The sequence below is a fragment of the Mus pahari genome, chromosome 17 (genome assembly GCF_900095145.1).
Source record: "Mus pahari chromosome 17, PAHARI_EIJ_v1.1, whole genome shotgun sequence".
In the NCBI taxonomy this organism is placed as follows: Eukaryota; Metazoa; Chordata; class Mammalia; order Rodentia; family Muridae; genus Mus; species Mus pahari.
In genome coordinates, this window is record NC_034606.1 from 47,288,505 (window position 1) to 47,312,377 (window position 23,873).

Below are 23,873 nucleotides of genomic sequence, written 5' to 3' on the forward strand. Positions count from 1 at the left end.
CCAAGATCAGGGCAAGCTGAACAAGCCTGGTTTGTACCCAACCTGCTATCTAGCCATTTGACCACATGGAGGCAGAACACACCAGGTTGGAGCTCCTGGAAGAGGCTTCCTCCACCAAGGGCCTGCTAGCTAGAGCTGCAAGGGCAGCATCAGGCTCCTTTGTGAGGTGGTCTCAGTGACAGAGGCATTATGAAGTAAGGAGTACCCCACCCCAAACTTACTGAGCCAGCTCCATCAGCCTGTGTTTCCTCTCCACTCCCCAAAACACCATCTACCTGACCTCAGCTTTGCCATGTTGCTACCACTTCTGGGAGCCTGTGCTGTGGTAGGTCCATTCCAGGGCCCTGAATGGGAGCCAGTGAGGGGCCTACTGTCCCAGGATCAAAGCTGCAAGGATCCCCGGTGCTGTGGCAATCTGCTTGTCTCCTGCCTCTTTCTGATCTGGCAGATCCAACAGTATTGGCACCAGCTCTCAAGGACCAGAAAGAGGAATGTCACCAAGGTAAAGGGGGCCACCTCCTTAGCATCATGATCGTTAGCCACTTGCTGCATGGACTGTGTTCTGTGTCTTGTGTATTAGAGGTGAACTAGAGAGCATGGGCCGCTCTGTAAAAGCACTGTCCAGGCCTTAATCCCAGGACTCACTTCCTCGCGCCATAAAATCAACCTGCTTGCAAGTTTTAGGAACCCTACTTGAAAACCATGTCTCATATCTGATGGCTTCTGGAAACCTTACTCTACCACCCGGGCAGAGCCACCATCATGTAGCTCTGGATCATGGTGATAGCTGTCTGCTTTTGGCCTGGTATCACCTTCCCTTTTTGTTTTTAAAAAGTGTAAGTTGTGTACACACAAATTACAAGTGTATAAATCCATGAACTTGTATAAGACAAGCACACCCAGGTGGAGCACCCAGATTAAGAAACACCATCAGGGGCTATCAAGATGGCTCAGTGGATATGACTGACTGCTGCCAAGCCTGATGACCCGACTATCATCCCCCAAACCCACATGGTAGAAAGAAATTCCCGCAAATTGTCCTGTGACCCCCCCCCCACCTATGCCACAGTATGTACACACAGGCTTGTGGTGGAGTGCGCTTGCCCGTGCGCACACACAAATTATGTATAGAAAAAGAAACACAAGGATGGTGCAAGCTTGTAATCCCGAACATTCAGGAAGCTTAGGCAGGGAGATTGTCCCTTGTTTGAAGCCATCCTAGTCTACATATCTAGTTCCCAGCTAGCCAGAGCCAGATGATTCTGTTTCAAACAATATAAAAGGAAAGTTAAAGAACAAACAGATCAAGTCAGGAGTGTTGCTTAATGGTAGGATGTCTAATATGTATAAGGCCTTGGCTTTAAACACTAGCAAAGAAAACTGGGCATAAGGCTGCGTGTGGGATGCACCCCTTTAATTCCAACACTCGAGGCCGAGGCAGGCAGATCTCTGAGTTTAAGGACAGCTTAGTCTATACAATATATTCCAGGACAGCCAGGGTGAAAAGATAAAGAAAAAAGAAACCTGGTTACAGTGGCTTATACCGGCAATCCCAGCAACCTGGGACTCGGAGCACTGCTCAGGAGGAGCCCTAGAATGAGACTGTCTCAAGGCTTGCCCCACAGCTTCACGCCAACCAACCAACCAACCAACCAACCAACCAACCAAACAAACAAACAAACAAAAGAACCACCCCTCAAAAACCCAGACCAAACCCAAGCACTAAAACCCTGAGTTCAAATTCCAGGAGTGAAAACAACCCCCCAAGGCCCCCAGATGTGCACTCATGACTGCCTCATAAACACAGACCTAAGTGACATCATGTGGCAGGTATTCTGCACTGAGCTTAAGTCAAACTGTGCGTGTGAGCCAGGCAGACTTTAAGAACAGATTAAAGCTCTGCTACATTAGGCCATGTAGTGGCTTCTGGGAGTCCACTCCCTACCAAAACTCCTGCCTCAATTCCACAGCCTGATAGGATTTAGCATGTATTTCTCTCAGACCTAGTCTTCCACTCTTCTGGTTCCTGGCTCCATTCTGATCATATGAGCACTCCTCCTCCTCTTCCTTCTCCTCTTTTCTCTCACTTTCTTCCTTGTTCCCCTCCTCCTCCCCTACCTCCTCCTCCTTCTGCTTCTCTTCCTCCTCTCTTCTCTCCCCTTTTTCCTTGTTGCCCTCCTCCTCTTCCCTGTTTTTTAAGGGTGGGAGTAGAGCCCAGGGCCTCCTCACAAGCTAGACGTCTTGCTACACATTGAACAATAATCAAGCTCTCGCCTGGGCTGTCCCTGTGGACATGGTCTTGGTTGTTCTGTTCTTAGGGTCTTCATATTTAATGTCTCCTCTGCCTATAATACTCCCGTCACCTGGCCTGCCCCTGTGTCGGTTTTTCAGACACATGTCATCTCTGATTTTCCTTAACTTTACCTCTTCATTAGCATTTATTTCCATTCAAATGCTTTTGGAGGTACTCACAAGGCTTTTCTTTTATTTAAGATCGGGTGTCATATAACCCAGGCTAGCCTCTAACTCGCTACGTAGTCAAGGATTGTCCTCGGTCTACTTTCTGAGTGCAGAGATTATTGGAGTGGATTGTTTCCATGCTAGGCAAACACTCTGTGAATTGAGCTACATCCTTAGCCGAATTGATACACATTTGGTTATTATCTTCTCTATGTCTACAACATGGCTCCCAGCAGAGACTTTGTCTTGTTCACATTGGTCCCAGCACACAGAACAGTTCCAGGCTCAGAGCATCTCCTCAGTATTTCTGAAGGGTTGTATGATGTTTGCTTGCGGGGTGGTGACCCCTTTTCTTAGCACAGGCACCTCCACCTGTGCTAAGGGAGAATGGGACATTTGGTCATATCCGTGGGGGAACGTAGGAGATAAATTGTGTGCAGAACTCTGCTTTTCAGCTCTTACTTATTTCACAGGTGCCACCACAGCGACGGACAGTGCTGTCTGCCCCCCAGGACACTTTCATTGGGGTGATTCCCAAATTCTTTACTCATGGAAAAAACGGGGACCTGGATGTTCACATCCAACAGTGGATGCAGAAGCGGAGATGGGCATACCAGAAGACCGTCAGACAACAGTGGGACACCCAGTATCTGCTGTCTCCGCAGAAGCCATGTCAGGACCTGCCTTGGGATGTCCATACCTCCACTGAGCCCATTTTTTGTACCTCTTCCTTTTCAAGCACTCGTCTTCTCCCACAGGACAGTTCCTGGGACGCCTGGCAGTTACCCTGGTGTCCCAGAGATAGCCAGGCCCACCCTTCCCTGGCTATATGCCAAAGAACAGAGCAGCTGCTGGATCCTTCTCATACGTCGGTGCCGGCAGAGCCCTTTAGCCTGAGGTACACCTCCACAACTTTAGCCTTCTCTCTTCCAAACTTCCCTCCAGTTCAGAGTCCAAACTTCTGCCTCAGAGAGTTTCTGCCTGATCCTCTTAACCAACCATTGGAAACGCCCACCAAGGAGTGCTCGGAGAGCCCACAAGGTCCCTTAGTACCATGGGGTCAAACCAAGACACTAGGCAGAGAATGCAGTGAAGTTACTCAGCAATATCTAAACAAGAGGAAGAGCAGAAGGGAAGATGCTCAGGAGATACGAGCACCTGGAGCTTCCCGCCCAATAGACTCTGGAGTGGAGGAGGATGAACAGGCTAAAGCCCTGGGGTACAGAGACCAGAGGCAAGAAAGAAGGGAAACTGATGGTGAGATCTCAGTGCCAGGGTGGGAGAGGCAAACCCAGGTGAGGGCTGTAGAGAGAGGACAAACTGAGAAACGACAGAGGAAAGCCCAGGAGGAGCCTGGAGAGGAGAACCCTTCTTCCCAGTCACACATAGGAGAGAGCCAAGAACAGTTCAGACGTAAAACTGACGTAGCAACTCAGATACCAGCGTGGGTTGACCAGGGTGATACTGTGGAGACTCCAGCACTGGGGACGAATAAGGAAGAAGCCAGAGGGAAGGAAGAGGCTGAGGTCGAGGCCCAAGGATTGGAAACTCAGGACTGGACGGGAAGTAAGGCTGCTGAGAATTCCCAAGTGCTAAAGTGGGGGACACAAGACCAGACTGGAGGCAATACTGGTACAGAAACTAAGGCGGAGGAAGGAAGGAACAAAGATCAGATCGGAAGTGGAGATGGTGTGAAAATCCAGACATCTGGAAGGGAGAATCTGGGAGAATTCAAACAACAGGGCAATGAAAAGACCCAGGCCTTGGGGTGGGAGGAACAGGGATGCATTAGAACTGAGAAAGACGTCCAGACTCCAGCTGAGGAGAATGGAGGACAGAGCAGCAGTGAGAACAACGGGAAGACCCAAGCATCTAAGGGAGAGAACCAGAATCTGTCAAGACAGAAAGTTGAACTGGGCATGAGGAAGCTCAGGGAGGTAAGAGAAGAGGACTGGGTGGTGATCCAGGCGCCATGGTGGGGCAGCCAGAGGCTCCGGCTGATAGCAGTGGACAGAGGACTCAGGATACCATGCTGCGGAGACCAGAGCCAGGTCAGAGGAGAATATACTGTTGACATCTCATCACTGGAAAGTGACCAAAGAGAGGGTGGGGATGCTGGTGCAGCAAATCAGGTGATACCCAAGGCCGAGGCGCAGGCTCAATCCAGTGAACCTGACATGGAGACTTACCCAGTACCAAGCCAGGATGAGGAAAAGACTAAAGAGGGAAATGGAACGGACGTTCTGGCACAAGGGAAGAGAAACCTGAGAGGGGTTAACGGCACAGATGAAGCACAGACCCAGAAACTTGGGGAAGAAAATCAGGGTCAGTTAGGAAATGAATCCCATAAAATGATTGACGGACCAAAATGGAAGAGTCAGAAACAGGTTAGAGGCAATGATCTTGTAAATAACCAGACATCTGAGGCAGAGAACTGGGGGGAGCTAACAAGTAAGAAAGGTGATACAACCCACGCATCAGGGTACGAGGAAGCTGAGGAGGCCGAGGGTGAGGACGGCATAGAAGGGACGAGAATCGCGAGAGGAGCCGGAGGGGAGGAAGGTACAGAGACCAAGACAGCCATGGAAGAAAGCCAGTGCCGGTTATGTGATGTGGGTACAAACACCCATTCATCTGAGTTAGAGAACCAGAAGGAGGTGGGCAGCGAGGATGCAACAGAAGCTCAGGCCCCAGAGCAGAGAAACCAGACAGAACCCGGAGATAATGATGTAAAGACCCAGAGACCTGAGAGCCACGGACAGCTGGCTGAAACTGGAGGGATCCGGGAACAGGCTAAAGGCGAGAGCGCTTCAGAAAATGGGGCATCGGAGAAGAAAAACTGGGGAGAGGCTGCAAGAGAGGATTGTAGAAAGCTGCAGGGGCCCAGGAGAAAGGATCAGAGACGGTTAGGTGAAGTTGATGGAAAGACCTGCCAGCTAGAGTGGAAGAACCAGGAGAACTTTAGAGATGGGAATGATGCCGAAATTCAAAAAGAAGGGAGGAGAAACCCACTATGTTTCACAGGAGGTGATGGCTCAGACACCCGAGCCTCTGTGGGAGAGGACCAGAGACAGTCTGTGTGTGAAACCGATGAAAAGAGTCAGACACAGAGGCAGAGAAACCAGAGCAAGCGTCGAGACACTGCTACAGAAATCCACGATGTCGGGGTCCAGAGAAAACGCAGAGCCGAGAGCTCTAAACTGTCTCATCCATCCAGGAGAGGAGACAAGGGCCGGGTCAGCAGGCCCAGTCCTCCAAATGACTCTTCTGGGAAAGTGGGGCCCACAAGGCAGAAGTGTGGCTCGGCTCAGCCGGCTTCTCTCACTTCCGGATATGGAACCCCCAGACACAAGCAACCAATGGCTGGAAATGGTGTCGACTCTGCTCCCTGTTCTGAAGGACATCTAAGTTGCCAGGGCAGAGCCCCTGCCCGGAAGCCCAGACGTGAAGTCAGCGAAAGAACCCAGAGGGCCCAAGTTGGATCTCAGAGAAGACAAGAAAGGGACAAAAGGGTGGACCTAGGGAAGGCTTCCAGCCTGACCTGCCAGGACCCCTATCAGCAGTCTCAGGCATCCTCTGTTTTTCCCTCTCTCCTCTGTCCCCAACTGTCTCAGGCTGCCCCAGCTGTAGCGTGCACTCCAGTAGCTCTCAAACCCCTTCACAAATGGCCAGCCCTCAAGAAGAATAAGCATCTGCTCCTGGAATCGCTCATGAAGAGGAGGATTGCACATCTGACGTGGGGCCTCCCTCGACGCATCCTGGAGTCGTATTTGCTTTTTCACTTCTTAGAATCTTGTTCGTTGCCGCTGGCTGGAGCGAGGCTGCCTGGATCACGCACAGGATCACGCACAGACCGGGAACGCCAAAGGCAGCAGGAACGACATTGTGAGTCTCAGGCATCCCTGTTAGGTCTTGAGTCTCCAGTTCAGACTCAAAACCGTCCAGTTCTTGAAAAAAGAAGTTCGAAACTTTGTACCCAAGTCCAGGCTGTAGAGAAGTGTAGACCAATCAAGGCGGAGCCAAGGGGCAGCTCTATTCCACCTAAGAAACCCAGGAGAATAAAACCACCAGGGGGAGCAAGAGAACCACAGATCCAGGAAGAGTCCCCTAAAGCCAGGATCCCTGCTCCTAGGAATTCCAGGCCAGCGGTAGAGTCTAGGAGCTGGCAAAAACCAGAAGTCCCAGAGTTTTCCATTGAGAACAGCAGAAGTAGAGAAATGGTTAGGCCTGGAGTCTCCCATGTAGAAGAGAAGACTTCCAGCAGAGGGAAGACCTCATCCAGTTCAGGAGGCTGCAACCACCTGAAAAAGGAATGCATACCAACGGAAGCCTCTGGGCTCCCCGCAAACAAGTGTCCGCAGCCCACGGGCGGAAAAAGTGGAAGTGTGGGAACCTCAGAGGACAGAAAACGAGCCAGTCCTGCACATACGTCCAGCTTCAAAGGGAGTATCCACTCCGCTGCAGCCAGACTGGGCATGACCCTCTGGAGCAAGATGGCATGGTCGACACAGCTGGCTAAGCCCCAGCACTCAACCCCCTTTCTCACCCCGAGGAATCCTAGCCCACTTAACAAAGCCGGGGCTCCATATACAGTTGAGAACCGCAGCAGATTCCCCACTGCTTTAGAGAAGGACCTGGGGCCACCAGGAGGAACGGCTCTTAGGACAGAGAGCTACCAGGAACATGAGACGGCACCTGGGACCTCAACGGGGGCACCGCACAATCCAGCAGTCTCACAAAAGTTGGGTTTTATGAGGCACTTGAGATATTTTCTCAGACAGAACGGCCTTAAAAAGTAGGCCACAGGCCCAGAGTCCATAGGACACGTCAGAGAAGGCACGCGAGGGACCTGCTTAGTCTCAGAGCCTCTAATAAAATTGGTTATTTGGATCCTGCAGGACTGCAGATTCCTTTGGTGTGTGGTCTGACTGTTCTTTTTCGGGATTTGGGTCCTCTGTGGACAGGATAGCCACTTCTACATTGTAGTTTTGAAGGTTAGCAGACTATAGGGCGATCCAGTTTCATCTACTGCCAGCCCTTCTCAGTCTCTCTCTCCCAGGCTCCCAACTCCTCTGGATAGATTACATTGCAGTTTTTGTTTGTTTTCATGCCTTGGTCTTGCCCGATTCCCAAACTAATCCCGACTGAACTAGGATACTCAGCCCCAGTTGTTTGGAGGGTGGGGTAGTGCTTTTCATGACACACTGTCTTAGGGTTTTACTGCTGTGAACGGACACCATGACCAAGGCAACTCTTATAAAGGACAGCATTTAATTGGGGCTGGCTTACAGGTTCGGAGGTTCAGTCCATCATCATCAAGGTGGGAGCATGGCAGCATCTAAGCAGGCATGGCACTAGAGGAGCTGAGAGTTCTACATCTCCATCTGAAGGCTGCTAGCAGAATACTGACTTCCAGGCAGCTGGGATGAGGGTCTTGAAGCCCACATCCTCAGCGACACACCTACTCCAACAGGGCCACACCTTCTAATAGTGCTACTCCGTGGGATGAGCTTATACAAACCATCACATACACTATTATCTAGACTCATTATTACAAAGAAGGAAGGTTTACAAAGGCTGAGAAACCATTGAGCAAGAGGAGACATCAAGATTGTAAGACCAGAAATTAAGGAGGATCAGAGAGAAAGGTGTTTTTCTGGACCTGACAGGATACTACACTCATAGACCCACAGCAGCTGTGGTTGCCTGTACAAGACCTGTGCAAGATCAAGCCAGTCTACATTCTAGCATGGGGTGGGAAGGCATTCATGGATCCCTCCGCTCCAGAGGGGCTATGGGTACTTGATGGCTTCTGTAGGAGGGGAGAGTCAGTTTTCTTTAAGGTATAGCTCCTGAAAGGTCAGACATTCTCTAGTGGATGACCCTGTACCATATATGGGCAGTATGAACTGGAATCAAGGAGTTATTTAAAAAGCAAACAAAAAACAAAAAACCAAAACAAAACAAAACACAAAACACAAAACAAAAACAAAAAAAACAAGAAACAAAATCACAGAGCCAGGAATGGTGGTGCATGTCTTTAATCTCAGCACTGGGTACCCAAAGGCAAGTAGATCTTTGTGAGTTCGATGCCAGCTTAGTCTATATCAGGAAGCTCATAGCTGTCAATAACTAGTCCTGGGGGACTTGATGCCTCTTCTGACCTCTGTGGACTCCTATATGCACATGGTGCTACAGTAGAGAACAAGATAGAAAGGACCAATCCTTAGTGACTTGTCCATTTATTGAGTGATTTAGTTAAAGCAGTTGCTTGTGCTGCCTGTTAACTGAGCAAGCCCTCACTTGCTACCTGGGACAGAATGGCCTGTAGGAGTAGCTGAAACAGATCACAGTTCCAGGACGGCCTGACTTACATCGTGAACACTAGGCCAGCCAGGACTGCATAATGAGATCCTGTCTTTGGAAAGTGGGCAAGGGGTGTTCGATCTTGGAGTTTTGCTGCCTGTGAACCAACTTCATGGAAAAATCCAATCCACACTGCCTCAGTTCTATAATATCGCCCACCACAATTATTTGTTGTATTAGCTCACTATGGGGGTATTCCTGAGCTAATTAAGTGTGAATCTTCAGAGAAAATCTTTTTTTTTTTTTTTTTTTTTTTTTGGGTTTTTTGAGACAGGGCTTCTCTGTATAGTACTGGCTATCCTGGAACTCACTCTGTAGACCGGGCTGGCCTCGAACTCAGAAATTCACCTGCCTCTGCCTCCCAAGTGCTGGGATTAAAGGCATGTGCCACCACACCTGGCTTCAGAGAAAATCTTATGGTGCTTCTGCCTTGTGTGTGCTAATCAAGTGCTGTACCGCTGAGTTATCTTTAGCCTCTACTCGCTTGATTCCACATAAAAGCCATATGTGTTGACCAAAGGTCACTTAGAAAGAGTAATTTCAGCCATTTGGGAGGTGGAGGCATGAGCCTCAGAAATTCAAGGTCATTCTCAAGTGCATTGAGTCCTCTACAGGTGGGGCAAGTGGACGGTGCCACCAGACAGAAGAACTGGTAAGGTTGAGTGAGCCCGACCCCTACAAATTTTGGAATAGAGAGCTGGAGGGATGAGGCCACTCATTGCCTGCTATCCGCTCTGGAACGAGTAACCAAGACACCCTATTGAAGACCATGGCAATCAGTCTCCTAGCATAAAAACCTGGAGTTCTCCATGCTAATGAGGTACCTAGATTGGTTCTGAGTGTTCAGCCAATGAGCTTCCCTTCTGGGCATTCCTTCCCAGAAAAGGTATTTAATCCCTGGTTCACCTTGAATAGGGTGTATGCATTCACATCTATCATTAAAGCAGTTTGATCAAGGAAGAAACAAACCACGTCTTCATCGGGGATTGCTGGGGGGAGGGGGGAGGCCCTGTCATAAAGAGCTGAACTCTCCTGGAGACGGCCTTCTCTCTCCCAGCTCCTCCCGACTCTCCCTGCACTTACTTGGGACCAAACCGAGTTCCACCCTGGACCTGGGCTCTGCCTTCCAGTTCCTGCCCAGCACGCCCTAAGGGAAGCGAGGAAAAGGGACCTCCATTCCCATCAGGATCCCAGTGGTGCCTAGGTATACAGGAGACTGGGAACCACAGCAATCATCCTCCATCCCACCAAGGACAGCCGTTACAGACTGCGCTTTCCCTCCCCCACCCCCACTGCACCAAGCACTCCAACGGGAAGGCAAGATGCACCCCAGCTTATCTCATAAAAACAACAAAAAACTCCCCAAATCCCGTCACCCAGTTAAGTTTTAATATATGTTCTGTGTGTTTTTTCCACCATTGCCTAAAGAATGTTCCTATGACAATGCATCTTTCTACCTCTACCACAGCATTCACACTGTGGTAAGTGTGTAAAACAGTTTCCAGTGAACTCTACCTTCTGGTGTTTGTGCCTGGTGTAACACTTGGGCTCCTTGAATGTGATTGGGCACTATTGACTTCCAACGGTTGGGGTGCAGCAGAAATGATGGAGCAGCCCTGTCTCAGTCTCGGGAGAATTAGGAATTTAAAGTCATCCTCAGCTGCATATCTTGTTTGAGACCAGCCTGAACTACATCAGAACCTAACTCTAAACAGAAGGGAGAGATGGCTCGGCGGTTAAGAGCATTTGTTCTTGCAGAGGACTTGGTTTTAGTTCCCAGCACCGGAATGGTGACTCTAAGCCTCCCCAACGCTAGCTCCAGGAGATCTGACTCCTCTTCTGACTTCTGCAGACACCAGACACTCACATGGTGTACATACATACACACAGGTTAACACTCATACATAAAAAAAATATTAGTCAAAAAAAGCAAATAATAGCAACATTTATTTTCCTTCCTTCCTTTATCAAATCTGACAGTTACTTTATAGACGCTTTGAGCCCACAGTCCTTTTGGGTTTAGTTGCACACAATCCACAGTTCTAGCCATCAACACCCGCCCTTGCAGTGACTGCTGGCCCGCTGGCTGCAGCGTCGGGGCGCAGGAGACTCCGAGTTCCTCCACGTGCGCTCGGCGCTCTCTTCCGACTGCGCTTGCGCAGAAGCGGCGCGGGAAAACTTGCGCTGCTGAGCCCGGGGGGGGGGGGGCGAGGAGGTGGCTGCGGGGCAGATGACGACTGCTGACCATCCTGCGTTTGGGAGAGATGAAGAAGCGGCGCTGCTCCTGGAGAGGACCCATCACCGGCACGATCCGCGCTGGCTGCTGCCCGTGTCCCCTCACGTCTGCATGGCCTGCGCGTTGGAGCTGCTGCCCGAGCCCGGAGTGTCGGTGCGACCTAAACCCTCCCTCCCCCTCAAGGACCTGGCGCAGCCATTTCCCTCACCCTCCTCAGCAAGCCAGCTTCTCTGAACCAGGCACTCTTTTCCTGAAATGAAGCCCAAACCCGACCCGCTTCCTCAGGCTCACCCTTCTCCCAGCCTCCAGCGCCCCGCCCTGTCCTCTTCGCCCTACCCTCCAGCGGGCTCTGCCTGTCGCCTGCTGAGTCTCTTTGAGCCAGTCCCTAGGTGCGGGAGTCTAGAGGAACCCCCGGATACCCCCAGGACTCAGAGCCGCACACTCCCCTCTCTGTTTCCTGCTCCCCACCAGCCTCTCTGTTGGCTCTCCTCCATCTCTAGGAATTGAGCCCCAGCTCAGTTCCTCCACTCCACTCACTCTCTTTTAGCTCTAGTGAGAAAAAAAAAAATATGGAGGAGAGACTGTTTTTAATCTTTATGATGTCAGGAATGACGGGCAGAGGTTCCTGGCAGGCAGAAGTGGGGTGCATAGGAAGTCATTTTTGATAGAACTCTCTACATTTGCTTGTTTGGAGATCTCACTAGATGTCTATCCCAGAGTAGCCTTGGCCTCACAGAGCTCCACCTGCCTCTGCCTCCCGAATCCTGGGATCAGAGGCTCACATTACCATGCCTACTGGTCCCCTCTCTTTTTTTGACCTGATTCTGTCTTGAACATTTTTGCAGAGACTGTACTGGGAACTGACCAGTGTGAGGGTCTATGCTTACACGGAATGGAAGGATGTGTGTTCTCTGCCTATGGCTGAGGCTCACAAAGGGTTCCCAAGATCATTTCCCCAGACAGTTGAAGTGGGAGGAGCACTAACCTTAGGCTGTGCCTGTTTAGAGATCTTGGATTTGAGACCTTGGGAAAGTCTCTGAGCCTCAGTTTTTCTCATCCATAAAATGGGGATAATGCCTGGTTTTGATTGTATTGCCAGTTTCTTGGGCTGAAATGTGTTGGTGGTACACACAGGAGATAGAGGCAGGATGATTAATTCAAAGCCAGCCTCAGCTACATAGTGAGTTTGAGGACAGCCTGGGCTACATGAGAACAAAAGATAAAAGTCCCTCCTCCAAGCGTATTGGTGAAGAAGAGCGATTTGTAAATACAGTGCTATGTAAATGTAAGCTAGAAACGGTCAGTTTCCGCATACTTCTGTGCAAATGCATGATGAATCTCCTAGTGGCTTGCTCACAGTTTTAAGTGACTGCTGTAGTACTCTTGTGGTTATATTTGGGAATTGCAGTTGTTTGGGTTCAGAGTGAGCCTGCCTTGGTTACTGTTGAACGTTTCTCTTCATTCACTCAAAGCTGGTGCGCAAGAAACATGTGGTGTTCTGCTTCCAAGATGCCCTGGTGAGGCACACCTCCTTGGTCGCTCAGCTGGTAGCTCAGGACCAGAGAGTCTGCATCCATTTCGTACGCGTGCTTTTTGGTGAGATCCTAGGGGGAAGCTGGCGTGAACTGTGCGTGTGCGCGGAGCATAGGTTCTAACCTGGGAGGACTTGGAAAGATGACTTAAACATCTCGTATCATTGTGGCAGTTTACTAGCAAGTTGTTTGGTTATAATCATAGCCATATGGACCCCCCCCTTCTAAACTACATGAACCATCTTATGGTAACCGTCCTTATCAGCTCTAAGAGGCTAGTGAAAGTGGAAAGGAATAGATGGAAAGTGGGTGCTTCCTGTTGTACAGTTGAGATTCGGCTCAGGATGGGAGGCCTGGAGTGGAGTCGGCTTGCCTTGGTTGTGATACCGATCAAGTCATTGTCCTTCTCCTTCCTTAGTTTTTTCACGTGTAAAGTGAGGTGGCTCCTTTTGATTACAGTGAACAGTGGACCTCGCCCTCGTGGGGAGGATGAATAATGTGTACTGAGTGCTTCCCTGTGTAGGGAGGATGGATAACATGCACTGAGTGCTTCCCCGAGTGTGGAGACTTTCCCGTCTTACCAACTGCTGACCAGTGGGAGCTAGGATGACCCTGGGAGAAAACCAAGACTGCCAAATGTATTGTTAACCTTAGATGTGCCACAGACTCCAGAGTATACAGTCTGCTTGCAGTGAACTCCGACTGTCATCATTTAAAAGCTAGACTGGACACTGAGAACTCTAGGTGTTGTTGAGATCAGCACTGAGCAAGGGCATTGTTTAAAACGGCTGGGTTTAGAATGAGTACAGCCTTTGTAAAAGTGTATGTGTTCAGATCGCACTGCTAATCACCGTTTTCTTGCCCTCCTCCGAGGACTGTTAAACAGTGTGGAAGATGGGAGTGTGGCAGACCTCTGTATTGAAGGTAAGGTGTTCCTGCTGCTGAAGCTGTGTGGACCTACCATTCAATCTGGGGACTATTAGCCTGAATTGTATGTACCCCTGGCTACTGAGGCGTTAGTGAAATTGCCCACTTAGGAACGTAGGAGGGAACTCAGTGAGTTGATAACTGACTGATTCTGTTTCTTCTCCGGCGTCACCTCTTTGCTAAGTACTACATTAAGCATTAGGGGTATGTAGATGCTAGGATGTGGCCAGGCCTTCTAAGAGTTTACAGTCTGCAGAGGAGACTGGCTGGTAAATTAGTGGGGGGTTGATGAGCACTGTTACAGAGGAGTGGGTGATGGGCTGGGCATAGAGGTGTGTGCCACGAACCCCAAGATTCTGTGGCAGAGGCAGGAGGATGTCTGTGAGTTTGAGGCCAGCCTGGTCTATATATTGAGTTTCAGGACAGCCAGGAATACATAGAGAGACCCTGTCTTTAAAAAAGAAAAGAAAGATGCCTGGAGAGATGGCTTAGCAGTTAAAAGCACTGAGTGTTCTTCCAGAGGTCTTGAGTTCAATTCCCAGCACCCACATGGTGGCTCACAACTGTGTGTAATGCGATCCAATGTCCTCTTCTGGTGTGTCTGAAGATGGCAACAGTGTGCTTATATAAAATAAATAAATAAACAGATCTTTAGAAACAAATAAATATACAAGGCATTGTCAACAAACACTTTTTGTTTTTGAGCCATGTGTGGTGGCTCACGGCTATAATCTCCGGATTTGGGAGGTGGAGGCAGAAGCATCAGGAGTTCAAGGCCAATCTTGGCTACTTATCAGGTTTGAAGCCAATAGACAAAGAAACTGGGCTGGAGAGATAGCTTAGGGATTAAGTGCACGTATTGCCCTTGCAGAGGATTTGGGTTCAGTTCCAGCAACTAGTAGTGATTCACAACCATTTAAAGTTTTAGAAGAAATTTAATTCTGGTTCTAGAGACTCCAGTGGCCTCTTCTGACCTCTGCAGGCACTAGGGATGCACGTGGAACACATTACATACATGCAATCAGTTACTCATATACATTAAAAAAAAAAAAAAAAAACAACCTCAAGCCAAACAGTAAAATACTTCAGCAACACAATTATTTTCAAAAATATATATTTCATATAAATTTCTTCTAAAATTTTAAAATTCAGTTTTTCTAGTTTTAAAACTTTGTGTGTACATATATGTGCCATTTACTTGGATTTTTGAGACAGGGTCTCTCTACATAGCCATGGCCAGCCTTGAATCATAGAGATCCTCCTGCTCTTGGTGGGTTAGGCATTCGGTCCTGACAGTAATTAGTTCAACCTTCAGGAGGAGAAGTCTACGTTCAGCCCATACACAGCCTCCAAGTCTCCCACCACAACCACACTGTAAATGTGTCTATTAAACGAACCGTGGGTGGTTCAGGAAAGAGGAGGATGGATACCCACACATGCCATTCTGTCCCCTTGAGTGTTCAGAACCTCCTTTGTAGCAGATGCTCCTCAGGAAACAGTCACATGAAACTTGTTCCTGTTCTGAAAGGTCCCCCCACCCCCATTGCTTGATTGTCAGCTGATTTACTTATTTTGTCTTTCCCAAGGTTGTGAACGTCCCATAAATCAACATGATCGGTGAACATCCCATAAATCAATGTGATTGGTGTCATTTCTGACTGTATCTGTCCAAGCACATACCTACATATCTGGATAAATATGTATTACTTGAAGTTTTGACTTCTGTAGGAAGTTCCTTCCTCCCTCCCTCCCTCCCTCCCTCCCTCCCTCCTTCCTTCCTTCCTTCATACCTCCTTCCCTTCTTCCTTTTTAATTCTTTCTTCCTTCCTTTCCTTTTTATTCTTCCTTTTTATTTTTCCTTCCTTCCTCTCTCTTGTTTGTTTCCTCCCTTCTTCCCTCCCTCCCTCCCTCTCTCCTTCCCTCCCTCCCTCTCTCCTTCCCTCCCTTCCTTCCTTCCTTCCTTCCTTCCTTCCTTCCTTCCTTCCTTCCTTCCTTCCTTTCTCCTTTCCTTCTTCCTTTTTATTCTTCCTTCCTTCCTCCCTCTCTCTTGTTTGTTTCCTCCCTTCCTTTCTTCCTCTTTTTTTTTTTCCTTTTGAAACAGGGTCTTATGAAGCCCTCACTGGCCTTGAACTCTTATAGCTGAGGATGTCTTTGAACTTCTGATCTCACCTTGTGCTGGGATTATAGATAGGGATTGTCACCACACCCAATTTTATGGGATCCTGAAAACTGAACCCCTAGGGCTTCATGTACACTGGGCAAGCATTTCACCAAGTGAGCCACACCCCCAGCCTTACTGGGGAAAAATTCACTCATGGCCGCCCTTGCGGTGGTTCACATTTAGCTGGTGCCAGTGTAATGGCCAGACCATTGTCAGAGCCCTGAGAATGTCTTGGGAGGCACTAGAGGGAGGTTAAACAGTGCAAGGAGGACTCACGCATCTCCCTGGCTCCTGCTTGCTTCCTGCTGCTTTCTGGTCTTAGGAGAGCTGTTTTAGACTGTTTGTTTATTCTGACAGTGGTAGACCATTCCAGCCATGGCTGTACATCTATACTGTGACTTTTCTTTTTCTTTTTTTCTTTTTTTGATTTATTTATTTATTTATTTATTATATGTAAGTACACTGTAGCTGTCTTCAGACACTCCAGAAGAGGGCGTCAGATCTTGTTATGGATGGTTATGAGCCACCATGTGGTTGCTGAGATTTGAACTCCGGACCTTCGGAAGAGCAGTCGGGTGCTCTTACCCACTGTGCCATCTCACCAGCCTACTGTGGCTTTTCTAACCAGTCTGTACTTTTCAAAAATTATAACAGAAACATCTCAATGATAGTAATTGTGCAGCAAAACAGATTTGAAGCTGAGAGATATTATGTTAATAATTAGCACAGAAACTCAACTTATCATTATCTCAAGATAATTTTGATTATAAATATATAAATAGAATGTATAATATATAATGTATATAATAATAAATAACATGTAAGAATATATAAAAACATAAAACATGTACTAAAAATAATTATATTTTCTCAAATATAAAGGAGCAAACTCTGAAGAAGGAAAAAAGCAGGTAATACAAAGTGGTTTCGAACCCTGGCTTCATAGTAGCTGTACTAAGAGAACTTCAGCAATATACATACATCTTATATTAAGAAAACTGTTTTGAGGGGTTCAGTGAGATGACCCATAGAGTAAGTACAGGTGCTATCAAAGTCCAATTCCCATAATGGAGGAAGAGAACTGACTCTCAAAGGTTGACCTCCATGCGCGCACAGATGAGCCCAGATGTGGTGATACATGCCTCTAACCCCAGAATATGAGGAGGTAGAACCAGGCAGACCAAGGGTTCAAGATCAAACTTGGCTACATAATGGGTTCAAGGCCAGCCTGGACTACATCAGACTTTGTCTCAAAGCAAACAATAAATAAATAAAAAATAAAGATACTGAGGCTTAGAGCCTCTTATTTAATTGGTCTAGAATGGGACTTGAAATATTAACATTTTTCTTCTTTTTCTTTTTTCTTTCTCTCTCTTTTTTTCTTTTTTTGGTGCCCTTGGGGGTTGAATCCAGGACATGAGGCATGATAAGCAGCCACTCCTCCGTAACTAGACCTCAGTCCCGTATTAGTATGTTTTTGAAGCTCTTTAAAGCCTTGGTGATTCCAGGATGCAGCCTGAGATGCTAATGAAGATGGGCACGTGTGTTTTAATGAGGGAGAGATATTATTTACAAGAAGCAAATTATTGCCATGCTCATAGTTTGAGTAGGTGTGCGGTTGTCTTCCGGGTTGTAATGCTGTCGTGTCTCTTCAGTCCTTATCCAGCTCACTACTCAGCCGAATATGGAACAGACCGTCCATTGCTTAATGAATGACTGCCACAGAGAGGTGAGCGTGTAGCTGTGGGCTCCCGAGACCCCTCAGAACCCCCAGATTCTGTCAGAGCTAAGCTGGTCCTCTTTGCATAGATGGAAAATTAAACTCTAGAGAGTTGCTGAAGGTCCCACAGTTGGTGACAGAATCCGTGTGGTTCAGAGGCTCTAGCACGCTGTACACTGCACAATCCACTTGCACAAAGCTTCGTCTTCCCTGTGTAGCCATCCCACGGCCCATTCTCGGGAACTTCCTAGTTACAGAACTCTCTCTCTCTCTCTCTCTCTCTCTCTCTCTTTCTCTTAGATTTATTTATTTATTATATGTAAGTACTCTGTAGCTGTCTTCAGACGCACCAGAAGAGGACATCAGATCTCATTACAGATGGTTGTGAGCCACCATATGGTTGCTGGGAATTGCTGAGCCATCTCTCCAGCCCCAAAACATATTTCTTTGATGAATTTATAAAGGAAATAGATTCTGTGTATGAATTTGATATTTTTGCTTGGTTTTGAGTGGTGTATATGACTTAGTATTAGTATCTGAAGTCAATCTTGTACAGTGTGTATACCATGCTTTCTTCATTATGTTAAAAGCCAGTTAAACCATCTTTTGTAGTATGCCCAAGATTGAGGAGTAATATCAGAACCACTTTTTTTTTGTTTTTGGAGACAGGATCTCATGATGTAGCCTTGACTGGCCTAGAACTCATAGATATCTGCCTGCCTCCTCCTTTTGAATGGGGGATCAAAGGTACATACCCCCATGATCACTTTTTATTTATTTTTATTTATTTTATCATATTTATTAAGGAAGACACATGTTCACATTAATATAATTAAGAGCAATATTTAATTTTATATTGTATTTAAATGATATAATTATTTAATATATGATTAATAGATTAAATTTCTGATTATATTAGCTATCCATCAGGATGATGCCATTAACCTTTATTGATCACTTGCTCAATATTACACGCTGTGAGGTGATTTGCATGCAATGCCTTTTCTTTCTTTTTTTCTTTTTTGAGATAGGGTCTCCATACATAGTCCAGGCATTATTGGACTTTTGATTCTCTTGCCTCAACGTTCCAAATACTAGCATGATACCCAGCTTATATGAAACATCTTTTTAAATTTAAATTAAAATTTTATTTTATGCATATGGGTTTTTTTTTTGTCTGGAAAGTATGTCTGTGTACCGCACACATGCCTGGTGCCCTCAGAGGACAGTGTTGGATCCCCTGGAGCTGTATAGATGGTTGTGAGCTGCCACGTGGGTGCTGGGAAACAAACACAGGTCTCTTGGAAGAGCAGCCAGTGCTCATAACCACTGAGCCATCTCTCAGCCCCTCTCCCCTTTTTTGAGAATCTTATTAGTAGACCAGGCTGGCCTTGAACTCAGAGATCCCGCACCTCTGCCTCCTGAGTGCTGGGATCGAAGGCGTGCAGTGCCAAGCCTGGCTGATGTACAGTACCTTATCCAGACTCATCAACAAACATAAGGGAGTGGTGGTCTTATTTTCCACCGGAAGAGTCTATGCAGTAGAGAAGGTCACTCTTCCTGTAAGTCACAAAGCGTAGTTCTTGTCCCACAGAGAGTGTAACAATAAGAACTGACCATGGTGGTGCAACCTATAGGCCCCAGTGTCAGCTATGTAGAGAATTTAGGCTAGCTTGGGCAAGATGAGATCTCAAAAAAACAAAACAGTGAAAAGATTCACATCCATCATAATCAGCAAAAATATGTTCATCCAAACCATGTGACATTTACTCATCAGGCTGAGGGTGCCATTCAGAGGCAGAGGGAGGCCTGTGTTTAAACCCAAGCACTGCACCCACAAAAAGTTAATATTCAACAGTGGTAGCTAAAATATGTATGTATATACATTTAGAGTCAGTGTTTTATCTTTATGAGGGTTCCAACTTTTATCCTCCAGTGTCTAGTTCTAAGAGAGGCAAAACATGCTCTCTCAGCCGGGCGTGGTGGTGCATGCCTTTAATCCCAGCACTCGGGAGGCAGAGGCAGGTGGATTTCTGAGTTCGAGGCCAGCCTGGTCTACAAAGTGAGTTCCAGGACAGCCAGGGCTACACAGAGAAACCCTGTCTTCAAAAACAAAAACAAAAACAAAACATGCTCTCTCTCTCTCTCTCTCTCTCTCTCTCTCTCTCTCTCTCTCTCTCTCTCTCTGTGTGTGTGTGTGTGTGTGTGTGTGTGTGTGTGTGTGTGTGTGTATAGATTGAACACAGGATCTCAAACATGCTAGGCAAGTGCTCAACCACCAAGCTACGCCCCAATCAAAACATGCTACTATTAACACAGTGTAACAGCCATGTTCTAAGCTAGGACCTGAGGACATAGAGAGGAATCTGGCTTGGTCCCTTTCCCCAGCAGTTCCCAGGTGAATGGGGGAGAGGGAGACTTAGGGAAGGCTACCTGTGGTGACAGACATGCATGACAGGCGCCACCTGGGTAGGGCGTGATCTGCGCGGGAGAGAGGGCAGCTGTGATTCTGACTGGGCACGTGCTCACTTCCCGTAGCTGTGTAACCTGCCCTCCATGGGAGGCAGCCTGGCCACCACAACTCTCCTCGGCAAGCTGGTGGACGCCATTCCTGGTGTGGCGGATGAGCTTGTAATGGAGCACGGTGAGTTTCCTGTGGAGGGGGTGGCTCCTGCCCTTTCCAGCTTTGATCACATTGCCACTTGGGCGTCCTAGTCACTTAACTCTTCTTCAAACTTGCAGAATGTGCTCCATATTGGTCAGTTTGAACCAACCTACAAGCTGCCTCTGGTCTTGGGCTTTTTGTTGTCATTGTTGTTGTTGTTTTGTTGAGACAAGTTCTCACTACATAGTCCAGCCTGGCCTCGAACTCTCAGTTTTCCCTCAGTACTGGAATCAGAGGCTTATACTCCAATGTGTGGCTCTTTCCTCCCCTTTAATATAAATGGGTTAAGGGCTTACCGTGACCTTCCTTTTGGGTGGAAAGACGCATTAACTCTGGGACACAGAGCACCTTTGCATCTTCTGTATGTAATTTAGAGTGTTTGTATGTGTGCAGGTGTGTGTGTACAAGCCACAGAGAGTTGGGGGAGTTCAGGGGACAACCCGTGGGAGTCATTTTCTCCTACCATCTTGTGGGATCCAGAGATCAAACTCAGGTTGTTATGTTTTCAGGCAAACCTCTCTACTCACTGAGCAAGGTTTCACAAACCTTGAAGCACTTAAAAAAAAAAAAAATCAGTGAAATGTAAATATATACTTCCCAGAGGATTTACTGTTAAATTTTCTTGTTTGTTTGTTTTTAAGACAGGGTTTCTCTCTGTAGCCCTGGCTANCCTGGAACTTTCTCTGTAGTCCAGGCTGGCCTCAAACTCAGAGATTTACCTGCCTCTGCCTCCCACGTGCTGGGATTAACAGTATACGCGACCACTGCCTGCCTATCCTTTAAGTTTTGACTTTCTCTTTTGGCCTTTAGGAAACATTTCTTGTAGGTGATTTGGGAATTCACTATCTCACTGAGATGATAGTTTGGATTTTTATTTTTCTAAAAGAAACGTATCTATGTAACTATTTGTTTATATGCATGCCTGCATATACAGGTGCTCAAAAAGGCCTGAGAGAGCATCATATCCCTGGGAACTGGAGTTAGTTATAAAGTGGTTGTGAGCACCTTAGTGTGGGTGCTGGGACCTGAACCCAGGTCCTCTGCAAGAGCAGTAAGTGCTCTTTACCACTGAGCCATTTCTCTGGCTCCTAGTTTGGAGTTTAATATGGTAATGGATGTAAGATTTCTTGTCTGTTGCTGAGAGATGGTTTAATGGTTAAGAGGACTGAAGTTCAATTCCTAGTATCCACAACTGCCTGGTGCTCCGTACCGGGCACCCTCTTCTGTTCTCCATGGGCATCTGCCACCTGCATTCACACGCACAAACTCACACACAGACACATTAAAAAAAAAACTTAACTCAGGAGGCAGAGGCAGGTGGATTTCTGTGTTTGATAGAATCCCGGTCTGGGGGGGGGGGGGAGAAAGACCAAAACCAACCAGCCAGCCAACCAACCAGTCGAAGACTTCTTGGTTGTTTTCTGAACAGGCAACTTGATGGAGCATCTGTTGAGGGGCTTGGTTTACCCCAATGAGGGGGTGCAGGCGTCCATCTGTTACCTCTATGGGAAGCTCTACTCCTCGCCCACGGCCGCTGAGATGCTTTCCGGCCATTTCCGGGAGAAGCTGTGTGCCCTCTTCCTTTCCACCCTGGACAGCGCCCAGACAAAGGACCTTCAGATCAACTGCTTGGGTAAGACTGTGTTAGAGAGTAAAGGGAGAAGTGTTTGAGTTTGAGAGTTCATGATACTGGCTGTGGCAGGCGGGGCGGAGGTTTGCTGCATTGCAGAGAGCCGAAGGCAAGCTTAGGAGATAAGACACATGGAGTGTGTGAAGATGCCTCGGTTTGGAGTGGCTTTTTAAGGAAGTTGTCATTGGGAGGAGAAGATGGAGGAAATAGAAGTCTTTTTGCTTTGGGTCTTTGCTGCCTGAACTTGCTGCCAACGTGAATTGTTATACTACACAGTTTTCTCCTATAGAGTCTATTCCCTAGTCAGAAAAATCTGACCTCTTCTGGCCTCCAGGGTAAAGTCTGGGTTCCCTGCGTGTGTGTGTGTGTGTGTGTGTGTGTGTGTGTGTGTGTGTGTGTGTATGTGTGTGTGTACATTACCTTGGCTTGCTTTCAGCCCCGTCTTCCAGACCTGTGCCACCACGCCTGGCTGTTGAAGGATTTTAGGAGCTTCAGGTCTCTTGCTTTGCTCCTTACATGAATGCTCACAGCATGGTGGAGGCTTCTGAGTCGTGAGCTGTATTTTATTATCTTTGTCGGTACCTGTGATTGGGCTGTACCCCCGCTCCAGTTTTCTTTTTTCAGACAGTGTGGACTGACACTGTGAGAGGTGACTGAGCGTGGGCTGGTTTCTGAGCAGGAGCCACGGGGAAACATGATCTACTGTGACAGCAGCTTCTTTTCACAGTCTAGGCCAGTGGTCTCAACCATCCTAACACTGTGACCCTTTAATACAGTCCCTCATGTTGTACTGACTCCCAACCATAAAATAATTTCATTCATAATAATTTTAACACTTTATAACTAATTATGATACTGTTATGAATCAATATAAACATACACTATGCAGATATATATATATCTGACCCCTGTGAAAGGGTTGTTTGAATCCCAAAGGGTTGAGATCTGCTGGTCTGTGCACAGTCTAGCCACTCAGGCGTACTAATTCTGAGTCAGGCTGTGTGCTGGACTCTTGGGTCAGCAACTCCTTTCCTGTAGGAACTCATAGGCCATGTGGAGGACAGACATGGCCATCTAGAATACAGTGAGGTGTCCTGACCGAGAGGTGCAGAAGGGATGAGGGGACAGAGGACAAGAGAGGCTGCCTAGAGGAAAAGGTGCTTAGACTGAGGCCAGAAGTGTGTGAGGGTGTTGAAGGGAAGAGGAGGGACGGGGGGAGTATAACATGAGCAAAAGCACCGGGTGCGAAGCAGCCTCAGAGTGTGGTGCCCTGGGACAGGGCAGCGCCGGGGGGAGAGCATCGTAGTGTAATGTGGGTGTTAGCCTTGGCTGTATGTCCATGTATCACACGCATGAAGCTCCTGCAGAGGCCAGAAGAGGGTGTCAGCTCCCCTGGAAATGCAGTTACAGATGGTCACTGTGAGAGGTACAGGTGGCCATTGTGGGCAGTGGCACCCCTGAGTCGGTGGACCTGGGCTGGTTGAGAAAGCCAGCTGAGCAAGCCAGGAAGCAGCTTTCCCAAGTTACTTCTGTTCACTGTTTTATGGCAGCAATAGGAAACTAGACCAGGACACTATTGAACTCCTGGACTCCTGGGCTTTACAGTTTGTAGGTTCTCCTCAGCCTTGTGGGAGGAAGGTGGGCTGCAGAAAGGAAACTGACGCCTAAGAGTTCTAACGACACTTCATGTTCACAGAGAGACTGACGAAGTCTCTCAGGGACTGTCTGACGGCCTTCTGTCGAGAACGCTGGTGCCCTTCTGACCTCCCTCAACCCCTCTGCTTCCTAGGGTTGCTGAGGCAGCTACTGAAGTACGATCTCTTTGTGTCGCTGATCATGAACAAGTCTGTGCCAGTGGAGGGTGCTGAGAGCGTCGAGCGGCCATCGAGAGAGACCTCGCTACCTTTGGTGCTGAAAAAGGTAGCGGTGGGCCAGGGCTTGTAGCTCAGCTGTAGAGCCCGTGCTTAGCATGTGAGGCAGGAGGATCAGGAATGCCAGGTTATCCGGGCCACGTGAGGTCCTGTCTCAAAACAACCATAGCAGTAAAGTAAAAAAAAAAAAAAGGTAGGGACAAAAATTAAAGCACAAAGCAAAACCAACCAACCAAGTTTTGACGGAACTATTTGGTGGTGGGAAGACCTTTACATTCAGAGCGCTCTGACCTGCGTTCCTGCCT

General features: G+C 47.8%; 2 protein-coding genes across 3 annotated transcripts in view; both read left to right on the plus strand.

Moving 5' to 3' along the window:
- Positions 1-260: 260 nt before the first annotated feature.
- On the plus strand, positions 261-7,355 carry C17H22orf46 (chromosome 17 C22orf46 homolog). The gene is made up of 2 exons (XM_021217365.1): positions 261-502; positions 2,934-7,355. Exons 1-2 carry the CDS (start codon positions 293-295, stop codon positions 7,257-7,259), a joined length of 4,536 nt encoding a protein of 1,511 aa, XP_021073024.1. The 5' UTR covers positions 261-292; the 3' UTR covers positions 7,260-7,355.
- A 3,686-nt stretch (positions 7,356-11,041) lies between these two features.
- Positions 11,042-23,873, plus strand: part of Mei1 (meiotic double-stranded break formation protein 1) — a 60,862-nt gene continuing 48,030 nt past the window's right edge. Inside the window, exons 1-7 of one of the 2 annotated variants that reach the window (XM_029548203.1) lie at positions 11,042-11,215; positions 12,535-12,658; positions 13,468-13,518; positions 17,338-17,411; positions 19,941-20,046; positions 21,497-21,700; positions 23,487-23,617. In XM_029548203.1, the coding sequence (XP_029404063.1) occupies positions 11,057-11,215; positions 12,535-12,658; positions 13,468-13,518; positions 17,338-17,411; positions 19,941-20,046; positions 21,497-21,700; positions 23,487-23,617 (849 nt within the window). In that variant the 5' untranslated portion in view covers positions 11,042-11,056. The remainder of the gene's footprint in view (positions 11,216-12,534; positions 12,659-13,467; positions 13,519-17,337; positions 17,412-19,940; positions 20,047-21,496; positions 21,701-23,486; positions 23,618-23,873) is intronic. The other variant, XM_021217163.2, reaches the window with a different exon arrangement.

Bases quoted from the DNA above. Each gene is read 5' to 3' on its own strand.
- C17H22orf46 (XM_021217365.1), top strand. From the start codon at position 293: ATGTTGCTACCACTTCTGGGAGCCTGTGCTGTGGTAGGTCCATTCCAG. The intron at 503-2,933 runs GTAAAGGGGGCC...CTTATTTCACAG, and splicing joins GAAAGAGGAATGTCACCAAG to GTGCCACCACAGCGACGGAC.